At 39.0% G+C, this 17,991-nt stretch overlaps 1 protein-coding gene and 1 long non-coding RNA gene across 7 annotated transcripts in view; one reads left to right on the top strand and one right to left on the bottom strand.

Annotated features, from left to right (window-relative positions):
- Window positions 1-2,130, bottom strand: part of LOC124153976 — an 81,811-nt gene extending 79,681 nt beyond the window's left edge. Inside the window, exon 1 of the long non-coding RNA XR_006863807.1 lies at window positions 2,064-2,130. This is a non-coding gene — a long non-coding RNA (uncharacterized LOC124153976). The remainder of the gene's footprint in view (window positions 1-2,063) is intronic.
- The window catches only part of LOC124153973 (ubiquitin thioesterase trabid), a 30,744-nt gene continuing 13,736 nt past the window's right edge, over window positions 984-17,991 (top strand). For 2 of the 6 annotated variants that reach the window (XM_046527429.1, XM_046527428.1), the window contains exons 1-6: window positions 984-1,235; window positions 1,469-3,076; window positions 8,401-8,603; window positions 10,522-10,795; window positions 12,001-12,245; window positions 14,085-14,332. In XM_046527429.1, the coding sequence (XP_046383385.1) occupies window positions 1,812-3,076; window positions 8,401-8,603; window positions 10,522-10,795; window positions 12,001-12,245; window positions 14,085-14,332 (2,235 nt within the window). In that variant the 5' untranslated portion in view covers window positions 984-1,235; window positions 1,469-1,811. Of the gene's footprint in view, window positions 1,267-1,468; window positions 3,077-8,400; window positions 8,604-10,521; window positions 10,796-12,000; window positions 12,246-14,084; window positions 14,333-17,991 lie in introns of all 6 variants that reach the window. The other 4 variants (XM_046527430.1, XM_046527425.1, XM_046527426.1 and 1 more) reach the window with 3 other exon arrangements.

Raw genomic sequence — 17,991 nt, 5'->3', positions numbered from 1 at the left:
TTGTTCCTGAAAGTACATTATTGGAATTAGGGTTTAGATTTTTTCCCCATTTATCTCCCAGCTGCTTAGGAAAAAGTGACCCCCCCTCCCCTAATACCAATGACATTATTGATTAACCTCGTATATGATATACAATTGGAATTAATAAGAATCGGCTAAACCGTCACCTGCATCACATTCATTCCTGCGTTCGAAAGGGTTTTTTCATCAACCACACACGATTATACCTTTGAATAACTTAGGCGCCCATTATGTTCCCTCCCTTCCATTGCCAAAATCAATAAGCATACGATCATAATTAAGAGAAAATCCTATTCCTGCTCCTGTATCAATGAGAAATCCTCCAAGTGAAATAATAAAAAAATGAAGAGAAGTAGAAGTGGATTGAAAACAATTTTTTTAGTGAGACAGGCACGAGAAAGGTTAAATTACACGTCAACGTCTTTCTCATTTTTTATGAAGACTTGAACAAGGGCAAACATTTTAAGTAGATAATGCTCATTAGGAGCTACAAATCTATAAGTATTTTTCTCAATCAACAGGAAGTACAACCGATGGTCTAAAAATAATATTTCACCTCAAGAATGTACAGCGATTACGAAAAGAAACGGAATTCAAGTGAACTACAAAATAACGAATGCGACACTAAAGGTAGGTGTGCCTTCGTATACTGTCAGATAAATATAAAATTCTGAAAAAACTGGCCAAGATCCTTATTTCCTGAGGATACCTTCCATTTCGTATCCAGAATCTTTTGATCGTCAACCAGAAAGGCGCCACACTGACTCAGAGTGAATTAAGTAAAATAGTGGACGAGCTAACACCTAAGAAATGTTGGAAACGTATTCAGTAGCTATAAAGTAAACAACAATCTAAATATACCAAACAATTATTGACGAATTTTCAGCTCATCAAAGTGAAAAGGACACGGAAAAGGACGACGTCTTGGAACGACGCATGGCATCTCGAGCGAAAACAAAAAACTGAGCTATAGATGGCAGTAATGTGTAGTGACGTAATGTTTCCTTAGGCAATATGCGAGTGAATGTTAAGTTAATGTAGGAATGTTGTATTAGGGATAGTTTGCTACCTCTTCTTAGGTTGAAATTTTAATTTATTGATTACTTAGGATGAAAACATTTCCTTCTAAGTAGCTATGTGTGCATTGTGATTAAGGATATGTTGTAACAAATTCCAGGTTAATTTAGACCCGACCAAAATTGGAGGCTGTCCAGGTAGGTAAGAATGAACAGATCTTCGCATATTGTGCGTAATTTAAGTATATACTGCATCCGATGTCTTGTTTTAGAATTTTATTTAGTTAATTATTGGTGTGTTGTTGTTTGTCCAATGCTATTCATATGTTCATGGTTGTCAGTGTTTATCTTACGGTGTGCTTGGCATAGATAACTGTACATGTAATGTTATACAGTTTTGGGAGTCTATGTTGTAATTATTTTACTTGCAGTGATCTGCTATCATGATCCTCAAAGTCTGCAAGTTCAGTATTCAGAGAAGTGAAGGAATCCTCTAATTTACGCAAAATTAGGTGATGTATTTGACTACTGTCTTAACATTGTGCATCAAAATAACATTGACCGCCTAACATTTGAAAATATGTGCCCATAAGTTTGTGAGTTTTGTCATGAAGTTTTCATGACAGCGGAACTGTCGTATAGAAGAGCATTATTTATGATGCTGACATTCTTGTGTTCCTATATCTAAAAGTTTTTTTCGAATACACATTTACAAATTGCACAGCGAACTTAAGCAGAGGTGAAAGCCTGATATAGTATTTTAGCATCCTAATTATGAGTGGTAGTTCCAGAAAATGGGCGTGCGAGTATTGTACCTTTGAAAATTGGCCCTCATCGTTGAAATGTACAATGTGTCGAGCGTCAAAACCACCTACATTAATAGCAGAAGCTATTTGTCATCAAGATATTTACCAATTACAAGGTGGCAGTGCTCCCCCTTTATTAGATAGTCCTTCCCCAAATGACAACCCGACCTCATCTGAGGAACGTTCTAATGGGAAATGGTCATGTAGCACATGTACATACCTTAATTGGCCAAGTGCTGTCAATTGCTCCGAGTGCTTAGTTCCTCGTAGGAAGAATACTTCATCTTCTAATATCTTGCCTAAGTCTAGCAACACATCGTTGTCAGAGGCTACTCCGCTGAGTCTCCATGAGCACCTGAATTCCCTTTATGAAAATATTGAATCTCGCCCCTCGGAACGAAGTTCTCCCCAAGCATCATCGCCGACTCCCCCTCCTCCACCACCGCCCACACCTTCAGCTGGTTCCCCGAAGGAGGAGAACTACAGTAGGTTCGCCTCTGATAGGGACAGCCAGAAGATCTCTGACCACGATGAACCCCTTGCAGTTAAGGAGAGCAGAACAGAAAGGCCAAGGAGGCCACCCATCGCTGCTGGCAGCTGTCAGGCATCTGCCAGTGGTAGTTCAACTTCCATCGAGGCAGCTGCACCATCATCTTGTCACAAATGGCCCTGTAGAGACTGCACGTATGAAAACTGGCCGAAAGCGACCCGCTGTGTGATGTGTGGGTCTCCGAGACCATCTCTGAAGGCCATTCAGGATATGAGTAGTGTCTTGGATGCAACCCCCAGTGATTCTGGTATCAACTCAACTGGAGGAGGTGGCAGTAGGAGTGGTAGGTCTGTGTCAGGTTGCCTCATGAACAACAACAACAATAACTACGCCCGATCCAGGGTTGACCCATCTCTCGATGCTGCCCCCTTGATCATTGCCCCTGACCAGCAGTCCGGGACCATTGGAGGCGTGGGCTGGAGTGGAGGCGGAGGAAGTGTGCAGTCACCAAACAACTGCGAGTACGAGAGGCGACTGAGGCAATTGAGGCAGCGAAAGCGGGAGGCCGACTGGCTGTGGCTGAATGCTTGTTTGGGTGTCGTTGAAGGGGATCCTCATCCCGTGGAGGCGTACATCTCTTCTGGAGGCAATCCCGCCAGACAGCTTACCTCCAACGAGGTGACACTCCTAAACCGCCCTTCAGCTTTTGATGCTGGTCACACGTTGGTTCACTTGGCAATCAGGTCAGTGCTATCTTTGTATTTCTACATATCGACGGATAAATTCTAACAATACGTATCTCAAAAATAGTTACTTTTCAGGAGACCAAATTATTAATTTCTTTTACTTGCAGACTGAAATTAAAAACCAAAAGTTCATAAAACTGAAAAAGAAGCATTCATTTGCAAATAAAGAGTTGTTCTTTGCTTGTATTTTATTTTTTTAATGTTATTACACTTTATATAAGATACCGGACTCAAACCGGCCAAATTTTAGGTACGTGTTGTTAGAACTTAGCCACCGATACATCACATATTCACTCATTTACGTATCACAGCCAATGTACAGTTTTAACCTCATAAACATGGAAGGCTGTTATACTAGCTCTTGTTAAATGTGTGGAAACTATCATGGGCTGCTTTATCTGTCAAACATTGGTATTAATTAAATTGTAAATTTTTCTTAATATAAAATTCATATTTATTTTCAATGATTCATCCATGATTTTCAAAATCAAAAATGTCTTGCCATTGCAAATAAATCTAGAGTTATTAATTGAAATGAATTTCTTGAAATGATTAAAAATTTTAATCTTTCAAACTTCTTGAAAGCAGTCTTTGCTTACCCCAGTCAACATGGAATGGCAGTAAAAGGATTATTTAGACTTAACCACTTAGAGAACTAAATCAGAAGTCATGCCAAAAAATGGGTTAAAGATTCTGAGAATTCTGTTCCATGACAGTGGCGTATTGACCATGGCAACTCACACAAATACTGTAAAATAGTGGTTAATGCCTTGGGAATAGTATTATTGGCCTTAAATTTTCATAACATTCATTAATATTAGTTCTATTTACTTTCATGTAGCTCGTCAATGCCAACTTCATTCACTTCCATTGGTCCCTAACATTTTAAAGATAAAACCTCAATGGGGTAATTAGAAAGAGTTGTCGTTATTGCCATTGAAAGAGTTCAATTGAATGTCTAGAATATCAGTTAGAAATTTCCAGTAGCCATTTTACGTCCCCAGTATCAAAATGTTCACCAAATGACTTTATGAATCCAATGAAAACCCAGTTCTTAACGTGCTCTCTTCAACAAAAAATACACCTGGCATACTTGTGTAAGTGTCTCAATTTTATGTTGGAATGTTAATTTGTAGTCAATATATTGTGAACCACGTTTCTGTAGAACTTTTTTGGCTGAAATATTTTGATTACAGAAATAAATAATTAAGTCAACGGTAAGGTAAGAAGTTCACTGTTTGAAAGAAAAGAGACCAATTTTAGAAATTGGCAGTTAGGGTTTTTATTATTATTATTAGGTAGTAGTTGGTTAAAATATGCTTTTTTGTGACATGGTATATAATTAGGAATGAATACTTTTCTGCTTTTTTTACCTTAAAAATTCACATATGAAAATCATCAATTGCGATCTCGTATTTACTATTGTAAAGTCGTGTGTATACTAACACTGTGGAAGAATCCCTCATATGTGGGGAAAGCCAACTTTAATTCAAGTGATTTATAAGTACTGTAATGTCAATAACCCAAGGTAATGAAAGGTGAAGCTCCCATTAGGTAATGAATTGAAAAAAATGGACAATCCATTCACTATCGTTTTCCTTGTATTTTTTACCTTTGCTGTGCTTTTCTGCACCTTTTGCACCAATCATTTTGAAATTCTCATTGTTTTCATTGGCTCTAAATTTAAGTTAGATGAAGAAATAGAGCTATGTTGTTTGTGTGGGTTTTGTGCAAGCATTATGAATTTGCTAAAATAGCTGTTGTCAACAAAAGTTCGTGGAAATGAAGAGGGAATGATCCTAACGGGAGAATTGGGGAGTGTAGGAATGAGCTATGTATTAAGTGATGGGTGAATAATTCAAGGAATGAATATTATAGCGATAGTCGATCTCCATTCTTCCATTAAAGTAAATTGTGTTTTTTCTTTCTACATATTTTTATGTTCGCAGGAAACAATTTCTCATTGCAGAAAATGGATCTGGCGACCACAATGTTGAATTATACTGCACGAATGGGTGCTTCCTGTATAAGAACTAAAATCTAAGAAATAAGAGATAGAAAAAAAAAATTCTGTGATGAGTTGATTTTGTAAACCTCATGGTCTGGATATGAGTTTTGTGAAACTGTGGCAGTCATTCTGATGATGACACCCAGATTCTGACAGTGTGCCTATGATAAGTAGCGACACCGAAGTGATGCTTTGGCCATTCATAATGTAAACATGGCAAAAATCGTGCATTTGTTGTTTTCATTGATAAAAAAATACGGGTAGAAAACATTATGAGTTCATGGGAAGATCGTCCTCTTGCCATCATTTCAGCATGCTGCCTAACAGACCAGCGTAGGCTCTAGATCTTGGCTCTGCTCTTAGACAGTGCTAGACATCCCAGCTCATGGATCTTGTCTTCTCCCTCACTGAAATTTGGATTTAGGAAAAGAAAGGGCACAAGAGAAGCAATTTTAGCCCTTGGGATCCTGGTAGAGGAGAGAATGGAGAAAAACAGACTTTCATAGCATTTTTCAACTTAAAGAAGGCCTTTGATAATGTGGAATGGAATTCAATGCTTTAAATTATGTAAGAAATTGGAGTGAGAAGGCTTTGACAAATATGGAAAGGACAATGGTCAGAGATCAGCTGAAAATCAACAAAAAGGACTCTAAGATATTAGTATAAAGCAAAAGAGAGGAAGCTGGGGCAAACATTAAAGTTGGGAAACAAAAGCTGGTGGATGTGGAAGAGTTTTGTTACCTAGGGAACTGGATAATTATGTAACAATAAAAGAAATACTCAGTTGGAATAGCACAAGCAAAGGGAGCTTTCTAGAGAAGTAAGTATCTACTTGCTTCTGATAATACAAGAATAGAAAAGAGGAAAGCATTCATCAGATGCGACACTCCAATCCTAGACTTCTCTTAACCTCAACGTCCAAGCCTCCCTCCCACTATATATTGGGAGCGAGGGTTGGATGTTGACAGATTCAGAGAAGTCTAGAGCTGAAGTATTTGAAACGCGGTGCTACCGAAGAATGACGCAGAATAAAATGAATCATCTGAGTAAGTTTTGAGTTAGTGCTATGAAGTGGGTGAGAAAAGAGAAGTATTCTAAAAGTCTTTAGGAGAAGACAGGACAATTTACTTGGCCACATTATGAGGCGTGATGACCTGATGAAGACAATGATAGGTGGACGGGAAGGACAAGGGACGACCCAGAATGAATTACATAGGACAGGTTATTGAAGATGTAAAAGAGGAGAAAGACGTTGCTTAGAAAAGGCTAGCGGAAGAGAGAGTGGAATGGATTGCTGCGGCAAACCAATCTTAGGAATGTTGACTCATGATGACAATGACCTTGGCATATACTTTTGGGTACCACTATATCCAATTTACTTTCTATGTTAATGATTGGACCTTTGATGGTTAAGAGCCAAAAGTTTCATAGTAAGCAATTCTTGCTATATTTCATAGGCTGCATAATGAGCTTGTACTTTACCTTCAGTGTTGGTATTTCTACCAAGAACAGCAGTACCAACCATTGGTCGGTGTACCATAGGAGGTCTGCAAGAGCTTTGGGTTGATCCATTCGAGTTCTAGGGTGATTGGCTGGACTAATATAAAGCTGACAGTAAATAGGATTCTTAAAGGTGATATATGTTGAACAATATGGTATAAAAGTGAGTCTTACCCTGCCTTTAGTTTTAAAAACTGCTTTACTTATTCACCTTTATGTTTGGCTTTGGACACAGTCTTTGTAGGGCTTACAGCTGTATGAGGATAGGATGGGGTGGCCTTTACATGGTCTAATTCCTGGCTTAGTGGTCCTTCAGACTTATATGCATTGGGAATCTCTGCTCAAGATGAACCAGGCTTTGAAAATTTGTCCATCTTTCCCTTTCTCTCGCTGAGTTCTCTAAAAATCTAATTCACTCCTTTATTTTGATCTGTATACTCTGTGAACTTAAGATGCCGTATTCATACACTACGTGGGAAAGCATTGGGAAGATGCTTCATTTATTTATGAAAGAGCATACTGTAAAGTGGAAAAAAGTTGGTAACTTGTCATTAATTTTTTCTCAAGCAAATTGATATCATTTACTCTAATTGGATGCACTCTCTCTCCATACCATTTCATACGGATTTAATTCACTTCTTTTTTTAACGTGAATGGAAATATTTACACAAAGCCGGACACTTTGGAAATTTATAAGCGTTGGAAAAATACTTACCTAAAGACTGCCATCAATATGTGTCTTTTATCGCTCATGATGAATCGCATCAGCCAAAACTAATGGTCTATGAACTAGTAATTGGCTCATTTGTTTGACGAGGGGCAACCGCTTCAGGGGAAACACTTTCCTCATGCTCAAAAATCTTCTATCACAATCGCCTTTAGGTTCGCATCATTTTAGAATTAAGCTACTCCTTTACTGTAAGTGACAAGGAGTGGCTCCATATAAAGCAACATTAGTGTCAACAATACTGGCATATCTAGATTATATGCTCCTATGGTTTCCCTTGTGTGTTAGTCAGATAGGAGACCATATAGTGCTGCTCCCTAAAAAGTTTACTGAAGACTGGCCATCTCCTTCACCTTCCTGGTTATATCATTGGTCCACAGGCATCTGCCGCGTAAGGAGCTCCAAGTGCCAGGGATGGTTAACTGTCAGTGATTCCCCTCTTCCATTCATAATTCATACATTTCATGAGTAGGAAACGATTAGTTAAGTCATGACTAAGCGTGGGGGTAGCACAAAACGATTAGTGTGAGGGAGCCACAGGTGGTGGGTCCCATTCCACTGGAATATCTTCTATTTTAATTGAGCATGTCCATTCCCTCTGAGCATGTCCCTCTGGCATAAAATTTCCGGTAGTGGATGAGATAACTAAAGGTTGCATATCCAAATCCCATCTAGATACCTTTGTAGTGCTTGCAGGAAAATTTTTGCCAGCTATGAGGCTTGAACTCAGGCCTCCCACTTGCAAGACGAGCGTGGAACCATTATGCCAATGCTATGTAATGGTGTGTTGTAGTGGACATATGTTCATTTTACGTAAGATCTGCCAAGCATTACTTCCTGCTCATCATCATCGTAGTTATTACATGTCTTACGATAAGGAAGCCACACATTGTCCCTTCCAGGTGGTGTCACCACTTATTATTATCAAATTGACCATACAGTGTATAAATGTTAAATGAAATAGATGGAAGCAGTGGAAAAAGTTACTGCTGTAACAGTGCAAGTACTATTGAAATTAGCATATATGTTTTGGTAATGGATAGCTTATTTCTATTTTGTAATAATTTTTTAATTTTTTTTATTAAGGTTTCATCGAGAAGATCTCCTGGCCACTCTTTTATCCCAGATAGAAGGTGGTGGGCCTGGAGTCAAACGTGTTCCATCTTATGTAGCTCCCGATCTGGCTGCTGACATCCACCGTCATGTATCTTCCATCATCCGCCAAAGAAAGGGTTCTTCATTTCCTTGCCATTATCTCACAGAAATTGCAACTTTTGCTCTGCCTGCAGGTAAGATTACTGTTAGCAACATGCCCCATATTATAATTTTACAATTTGCTTTGCAAATCATGATAGCATCGTCTCGCATTTGAGCAAGAATAAATTAAAATTTAACTCAGGAAACTCATTTTGCTCTATTTCTCCAAATATATGTAATACTTCTGAATAAAGTGTCCCCTAGTTTATAGGCTTCATTTGTGGATAAAGTTTATAAATGACGGAGCTAATTCTGGGCCTTATAAACTCTCCCATTGATGATTCTGAAAGTTTTCAGATATCTTACTTGAAGACAGACTTAGAAGTGAGAACAGACTGAGGTCTTACAAGAGCTTGTGAATATTTAATTACAACTTACAAGTACATATCTTAAAAGAACCCGTTGGTGGCACCTACTTTGAGTGATGCTGCGAGAAATGCCAAGGGTATTTAAATAAAATTAACACCTCTGGAAAATTTCTTTGCTCTCATTTTTGATAAATGAACATGCTGTTTTTATTTACTTTTGCAATTTTATTTGTTAACTGTAAAATTTAGCTTGATGTTTTATTGAAAGTTCATTAGCTGCATTGTTAATAATTTTAACGTGTTCCCTACATCAATGCCGGCATATAGGTTTGTGGCACTGTTTCTGTTGATAACATTCTGTTTCAGCTTTACAAAGTTGCTTCTGGCCAGATGATGATACGCTGTATCGAAACCGGTCGCAAATATATTTTATTTTGTGAAACAGCTAAGTCTTTTCTTAACCTTTGTGCATCATGAAGGAGTTTCACCATGTTACGCCAACCACCATCGCATTTACAAAGTTGCAGTTGGTAGCGGTAGTTACATTCTTGTTTTAGGGTAGCATTCTATCTATGATAGCACTGTACGAGGAAAGTAGGAGTGTCATTGCAGTCACGGGAATGTCAAACTTTATGATACCGACTGCAACAGCCTCAGTATCTGTGTTTGTATCACTGTAAGTGATATATCATTCAATCCTTAGCGTAGGATTTGTACGAGAGGGTTTTAGGGGTTGTAAACCCCCTTCTACCCACCCCTGCTGATGGAAAGTTATTCCATGGCTCAGAACACCTTCAAAACATCATTTTTAAGATGCATTAACTATATTTATAAAAGAGGATGTCTGTATGTCTGTCTGCCATGCATTTGCATATGCATCTGCAGTGCTACTTCTGGTTGTGTCCGATGCATGCTTTGTGGTGTTTATTTCTCATTACTGTTTGTTACCTCACCTCATACAACTATGTACTGTGGTTTGTCTGGTAGGCACACTTTTTGACGGAAAACGTAATTCAAAGGATTCTACTCTTAACTATTAATACACTTGGTGCAAACCTCTTTGCTGAGGTATGCATTTACGTGATGTTTTGATCTGCACACAAATGGACACACAAAATGCTCAATTTTTTGGAGTAGGGTATAAACTGATCCCATGCATGTTATATTAGGCATTTTTTTTTCATTGTTTGCTGTTACTTACCGTATTTCTCTGAATATAGTCCCCCCTGTAATTTTGAGGCTTCAGTTTCGGGAAAAGTTAAAAAAAAGGGGTTGGATTTTGTCCCTCCCTTTACTTTTACCTTGGGCATTTTTGGAAAAAAAGGGGGGACTATATTCAGACATATATGGTATGTATACCGTCATCATACCTCTTTTGTTCTTTTACCTGAAAATCCTGCCGTGTGACCATGAATTCCAAGTTTTCTACTTCTCTGGGTACTACCTTTCCGAGTAACGCTGGGTGGCCAGCTAGTTCTTTTATATTTTTCAAAATCCTGTCAGCTTACATGGAGGTTTTTCCATACTCTTCAATCCCCTGGGGGAAGTCACTCCCTCACCTCCTGCAGATGCAACTAGGTATGCCTTTAAATACTAGTCTCTGCCTTTTCTAATATTGGTGAATTTTTTTTTGAATTTCCAGAAGTGGAAGACCTTCCTCCTGCAGTACAGGAGCAACTGTTAGAGGAGCTGCTAGACAGGGATGCCCAAGCTCAGCTTGAGGAAGGCGATCCCCCTGCTTTGAACTGGTCGCTGGAAGTGACCGTTAGGTTAGGATCCCGACTGCATGCCCTATGGAATCGCTCTGCTGGGGACTGTCTACTTGACTCAGCCATGCAAGCAACATGGGGAGTGTTTGACCGGGATAATGCACTTCGCCGAGCTTTGTCTGAAAGCCTTCATCAAGGAGGCCATCTGTAAGTTTTTATTCCTACTACTTGTAGAAGGTGGTCACTCATCTGAGGTGCCTAGAAAGTTAGGAAATTTCCATTTGTGAGGAAAATCATGGAATGTCTGGGAAATTGAATTACAAATTTGAAAGAAGGGTCTTAGTCAAATGATGGTATTCCCTTATCTTTTTATGAACATAAAGGCATATTTTCGGTATTTGACTTCCTATTAGGATGGTTTCCTGTTATTTTTTCATTGCCTTAATCGAAAGATTATTACTCCTGGAATACATATTCCTCGCTTTTAGATTTGTAAATGACGATATCTAATTTTCGCGCTTAAATGAAAAGTGAAAAAGCACGCGAAAACGCGACAAATTAGTATGAATGCTGGGAAAAGCCCGTGTGACGTCTGGCTGCTGCTGTGTGAGGCTATGAACACCGCTACAATGCAGGCTACTTGCTGCCGAGCATGGCGGTAGCATAGAGTACCCTGCTTGCAGGTAGCGCTTAGCTTAAATAAGGATTATTAATACCCTATCAAATGAGAAATGTTTCCCTGAGCTCTGTGCCTCAAGCATGCATTGGTAATGTCAGATGATGTAAAACTCCTATCTACTCATTTAGAATCTAGGTCCCTGTGACGTCACGTGGAGTGGCATCGCATGGGTGTCAATCTGACCTTTTTCAAATGAGGTTAAAATTGACCATTAATGTTCGTCTAAACTTGGATTGCTAAAACCAAATAATTTGTATATACTCTACACTATACGTTACACGTACAATACACGTACAACACGTACAACTACAATATACGTTACACTACTCGTAGTAACGAATCGCAATCAATGCCTTTCGTTTTCTTAGATTAGGAAACTACCCTATTCCCATCATTTCATTCAGACTGAGTTGAGTTGATATATATATTTTTATATTCTAATTTTATTATTTATGTACAAATAAAGATCACTTCTGTTCTTCTGGTCGTATTTTGTCTTTCCTCATCATATATCACTCATTAGAAAGCTATGCCGTCCTCATGAAATAGTTAGGATACCTATGAACCTTATTGGCTTTACCTTAGATAAGATTTTATTCCAAATATTTGAAAGTAGTCCAGAAAATTCATAGAATTTCACCTTATTATTTGAGTGGCCACCTGGTCCTGTTAATTTTCCTTTATTGCTGTGTGTTTGAAATTGCTCAAATCCTTGATCTTTTGACTTTTGCAGTTTCTATCCCAGATGGAAGGAATATGAGTCGGTGCAAGCAAGGTTGTTGGAGTTTAGCCTAGAAGAGTGCCAATGGGAGGAAGATTGGGCTGGTCTCTTATCTCTGGCTGCCCAGCCTGGCTCCTCTTTGGAGCAGTTGCACGTGTTTGCATTGGCTCATGTACTTCGACGACCCATAATAGTTTACGGGGTGAAGTATGTGAGAAGTTTTCGTGGCGAGGCTCTTGGTTATGCACGATTTGAAGGTGGGTGCTCTGTGATTGCCGAAGTTTTTGAAGTGGGGTTAATAGAATTATGACTCATTTGTTCATTATATTTAATTTTAAGACAGTTTCGAACACTATGTTATTCTTTTGTTTAGGAACTTATATTACCATTTAGAAACCATTAGCATAGCATTGTGGTCTAGATCTTGAGCACAAACATTTTTGCCGTGATCTACTTTTTTATGTCAAAATATGTTAAGCCCCACACATTATGTTGTTGTATTACTCCTTAGCTTTTCAAGTTAGGGCCTAGTCATGTAAATTATATTTTTTGATTGCCTCAAAGGAGGTTTATTATTGCATTTATTAATGTAATAATCATGAATGTATAAGCTTTCAAAATAGTGATTTAAGATAGCTGAAAATTCTTTTGGAGCCATTGGCTCAATATGAGGTTTATACTCTAAAAATCGTATCATGGTGAATCTCCCTTTGTTGAAATAATTGTTACAAGGGCTGTCCAGAAAGTTGCAGATGTTTTGTCATGGTGCAGCAGTGGGCGGGACTAGTGCCACTATATTGGTGTCAGAGTGTTCCTACACTATAAGCAACCAGCTGCGGTATCTAGCTCATCGAGCCTATTGTACTTTGTATGCAGTGGAGTGTTAAAATGAGCACTACAATTTAAAATCCCACCAGTTTACAAGTTTGAGCTATGAAAAGATTTTTTGCTGGTGAAAAATCACAAATTCAAATTAATTGCCTGATTTTCGACGCATACAGTCAAGGAATAATCACTAAGAAAATTGACATGCGCGACGCAAAACAATCATCGGGTAAAACTCGGCAAGAAAAGTTTGTTTCTCCACGTCAACGCACATCCACACATGGCCAATTGAACCCAGGAGCTCTTGGATGGTTTTCGATGGTGAGTTTTCAATAACCCCTTCTACAGCTTGGATTTGGCACTGAGGGACTGCTGGGACTACCACCTTTTCCCATAGATGAAGACAGTGCTCACTACACAACGATTCGACACTGATGCTGAACTGCATGCCGGTGTACCTAAACCAGTGATTGAACTCGCAGGTGGCAGGTTTCTACAGAGAGGGTGTTGAAAAGGTTGTACCACGTCATGATAAATGCCTTAATTTACATGGCTGTTATGGATAAAACTAGCCAAAGAGTTAAGCTTCAAAATGTACGTGATAAAAATTGTCATTTTCACTTTGTTTCATTTTAATGTCAAAACGTCTGCTACTTTCTAGACAGCCTTCGTAATTAAGCCCTTAACTTTTTGCTCTTTAGAGCCATACTTTAATCGAAAATTTAAATCATAAGAATTGACTTTTCATTGTGTATAGTGCAGCAAAAGTAGTAAATATATGCAGTGAAAATATCTAGGTAGGGAAATATGATGATAGTCAACAGCTTGTCGAAATAAATAAGAGGAGATACTAATTGGCTTTAGACAATATGTCCAATGACAGGAGATGCCTCTGTTTGTTTAGCCCTTTGTGCCATAACACTTGTTCTTGGTGTAGATGATTGCTTAATTCAATGGAAAAGTAGGTTTTGGTGTTATATTTTACATTTCAGCATGCATTTGAATTTCATTTCTTTGGACATAGCATCCTTTCATTCGACCAGAGGCAGAATGAACCCAAATTTTGCTTTTAAAGGAAAACATTATCTTATATTAGTGCAAAATTAGTATTAATATAATCCAGTGTGATCTAAGGGTTTAATTTTAACCGACATTTTGCTTTTGAAGGAAAACATCATCTTAGATTAGAGCAAAATTTGTAATTATATAATCCCTGTGTCATCTGAGGTACTTTTCATTCATAGTCACAAATTTTTTTTTTGTAATGCCAGGCGTGTACTTGCCTCTGCTGTGGGACCCAGGATTCTGCTGGAAGTCGCCCGTAGCTCTAGGTTACACCAGGGGTCACTTTTCTGCTCTTGTGGCCACTGAGCCTTATTCTGCAGCTCAGCTAGGAATGGGTCTTGGCCTCGGAGTGGGTGCTGTTGGTGCTGAAGAAGAAGATCTGCAAATGGCATTCCTTCCACTGATGACTCAAGATCACAGTCTTCTTCCAGTACACTTTCTTACGCAGGCGGAGGTAATGTTTCATTTTGCCATTTTTGTATTACAGTTTTGCCTTAAAATTTTACCTGGCTGCAATTCTATTGCAATACTCTTACGAGAGCTTTTAAACAAAATTGTTCGTGAGTAGGACAAGCATCATAGAGCAACGGCGTATGCGATGAGAGGATCGGAACTCTTTCTCCCCACTCTTATGGGATGTTGCATTCATGAAAGCATTGATTTAAAATTGCTGATTCAGATTCAATTTCTTCGACGAATTTGGATCCGGAGTTAAAGGTGCAGGGCATTATCTGTGGATAGTGGGTTCGGGGGTCCCAGGGCGGGCCCCGCGAGGATACAACTCGAGGACCGGGAACCAAGTCTGAGACTTATACGCCCGTGCCTCTCGAGAGGGGAAGGACAGACAGGAAAAAAGGATTGGAGGCATCGCCGCGATGAGAGCCCGACGACACCTCCAGGGAAAGGACGGGGAAGGAAGGGAAGGGATGAGGATTCCCGCACCGTCACAAGGCGGGCGGGCCCTACTATAAGCGAAACCAAGCATACGCAATTAATATACTAACGACCTTGGAGGATTATTCTATGAGGAAGAATAATCCAACGATCAAATCGTTAGATATTATCTGTGGATATTTGGATCCGAGGTATCCGATTCTACCATCCCTAGTAAGTATCAAAAGGTTAAGATTACGAGTGAATACCTACATATCTCCGAGCGATATGCATATCGTACAAATTTAGCTGAAAAAATGCCGCGTAAATTTTTAGTATTGAAAGAGGAAATTTTGATAACTGTTGAAAGTCCAGTCTGCAACACTGCGTGATGTGATGAAACAATTGCCACAAAAATTTTTTTCTTTGGCGTCGATGCTCAAAATAGGGGTTCGTCTCTTACACGTGTGCGGCTCTTACATGTACTTATAAGGTATAGCATTTACATTAGTCGAATGTGTAAACAAAGATTATGTCTACTGCTTAGCCCTAAAAGGTTACTAAGAGAAAGCTTTAGTCCCATTCTAAGTATGATGACATTCATCAAAATGCAATTAAAAACTATCTTCTTTGTTGCCTTTTCGACGGTGATCAAGTATGATATTGGAGAAATATCGGCATGTTACAAATTTTCCCATTTATAAGTTTGTCTTTCCACGTTAGACACCAGTTTTCACATGTTAAATCTGTTTCATTTCATGAAAAATCTTTTTTCATGAAATTTAATTCCAGTGGAAGCCCCTTATAACGAGTACGGGATATAGCGACAAGCTCGAATTAGCGACAGCTACCCGAGGAACCATTTTAAACCCTATGATTTAAATGTAAAATAAATTCGTATTAGCGATAATGGCTCGATTCCTCTCTTGCGCCATTCGTAATTACGACAGGTTGACTTTTTGACCACGTGCCACATCTCAGGAATTCAATGCTTTTAAAACTGCATTTTTTCCGCCAACGTCGACGTCCACATGTTCCGTATTCTCCTATTCTTCTTTCAATAATAAATTTCTCGAGTACACATTTCATTGCTCTTTTGTCATTTCCCTCCTGCGCCTCCGCAGTGAGATTAAAAATTATTCCGCCCCTCTGCTTGCACCATGGCTGGTAAACGCAAGTCCTTGGATTTAAAGACCAAAATGAGAATTATTGCAGATTGTGAAAGTGAAGTGTTCAAAGAGTGAAAAAGCGAGGCGATTTGGAATTAATACATCGACATTGTTCACTATTTTAAAGAAAAAAGAACAAATTCGTTCGGCAGTGCTTAAAGAAGGGCGTCCAAGCACCCAAAAACACCTGCGGCCCGGAGAGCATCCGCAGCTAGAAACTGCTCTTTTCTCGTGGTTTTGCCAGCAAAGAGCCGCAGGGATTCCTATCATCAGCCCAATGATGAAGGCTAAAGCTGAGTATTTGTGTGAGAGGCTTGGTGAAGACAATTTTAAGTGCTCGGATGGATGGTTTGCACAATTTAAAAATAGGAAGGGGATATCCCTTCACAAACTATCCGGTGAATCATCAAGTGTTGATGTTAATGCTGTGGAAGGCTGGGCTCCGGTCCTTAAAGACTATTTGGACAATTACAGCCCCTGTGATATTTACAACGCGGATGAGACGGGCATATATTTTTAACCTTCTCCCGGACAAAACTCTCGCCACTCGAACGGACCCCTGCAAAGGAGGGAAGAAAAGTAAAGACCGCGTAACTGTTCTTTTATGCGCCAATATGGATGGTTCGGATAAGTTAAAACCGTTCGTGGTGGGGAAATCCGCCCATCCCCTATGTTTTAAGGGAGTTAAAACTCTCCCTTGCACTTACGAAGCTAATAAAAATGCTTGGATGACGGCTGCTATCTTCGCGCAGTGGTTATGAGCGTTTGATGCCAGGATTGGTGAAAGGAATAAAAAAGTACTATTATTCATTGACAATTGCCCAGCCCACCCACCAATAGAACTAAGAAACGTTAAAATTGTGTTATTGCCGCCTAACACTATGAGCGTTTTTCAGTTCCAGTCAGCATTCCTATCAAAAAGTGTGCGCTACTCCCGCTAGAGGTCTCTACATCCGCTGCTATTGCGTCTGATTGCGTGAATCTCTACGAAACATAAATATTGCTAATAGACAAACAAAGAGTGGGCTTCATTTATCATTTGTCCTTCTATTTATTTGAAACAGTTTTTCACCCTTTCCACCGAAGATAATTGATATGACTAATATGCTTTTAGATGCCGTAATGCTGTTCGGTTTCATGATTCCAATAGCATTTGAGTCGGCTGATTTGAAACACGATAGTAAACCATTCATACAGGCAGACTTGAAGCATAAGAAGATTACTTCCACCTTCATTCCGCCATTAACCTGAAAAAGATAGAATTGCAATGCTCATGTGGAACCCTAAAATTTTATCACGCTCCTTTCGTCACCCAATTGCAGCAGTCACCCATCATTTTCATTACTACTCGGAAAGATAGAAGGTATGAATTTTTGAACAGATTCCGAAGTTTTAGCATTTAATAGTCTGATGCATAGCCATAACTGGTAGTTATGACATGTATATTTGGAGCATCCAAGAAATAAGGATAATAACAGCTCATAATGCACAGTTAAGTACGAGTAAGTCTGAAGCTGGGACTTTTAAAATAGACTTCTTAATGCCTCGGCTTATAGCATCCTGCATAATTACATATGATTTGATCATAGATTGCATGTGAATATGATCATTAGTGAATTTAATGTTCAAAATAATGATTTAAAACGGCTATCATGCTGCAATTTTCGCCTCTCAGCAGAAACAGCCGTGGTGACGCCTGATGAGTGATTTTTTTGTGACGATGTGATTGCATTCGGTAACAACGACAACTCACTATAGCGACAGATTTCTCTGTTCCCAACAGCTGTCGTTATAAGGGGCTTCCACTGTACTATTTTTTATGAAGTGTTCCCACTTCCATTCACACAAACATTTTCCCTTGTATTTCATTTCATTACTTCATTTTTCCTTGATTTCAAGGTTCAGGGTTGTGATTTTTTTAGTGAATTTGTGATAGAATAGCATTCAAACATCAAATCCTAACTGTCTCATCTCATCCTGTGCTATAATATTTAGCCTGTTGCACTTGTAACCCACTTGACAGGTATAATTAATATGAATTTCAGCATATCAACCAATCTTCTTACAGTTC

This window comes from Ischnura elegans, chromosome 2 (assembly GCF_921293095.1).
Source record: "Ischnura elegans chromosome 2, ioIscEleg1.1, whole genome shotgun sequence".
In the NCBI taxonomy this organism is placed as follows: Eukaryota; Metazoa; Arthropoda; class Insecta; order Odonata; family Coenagrionidae; genus Ischnura; species Ischnura elegans.
Note: the sequence above shows the minus strand (reverse complement) of the source record. Positions and strands in the feature narration are given on the sequence as shown.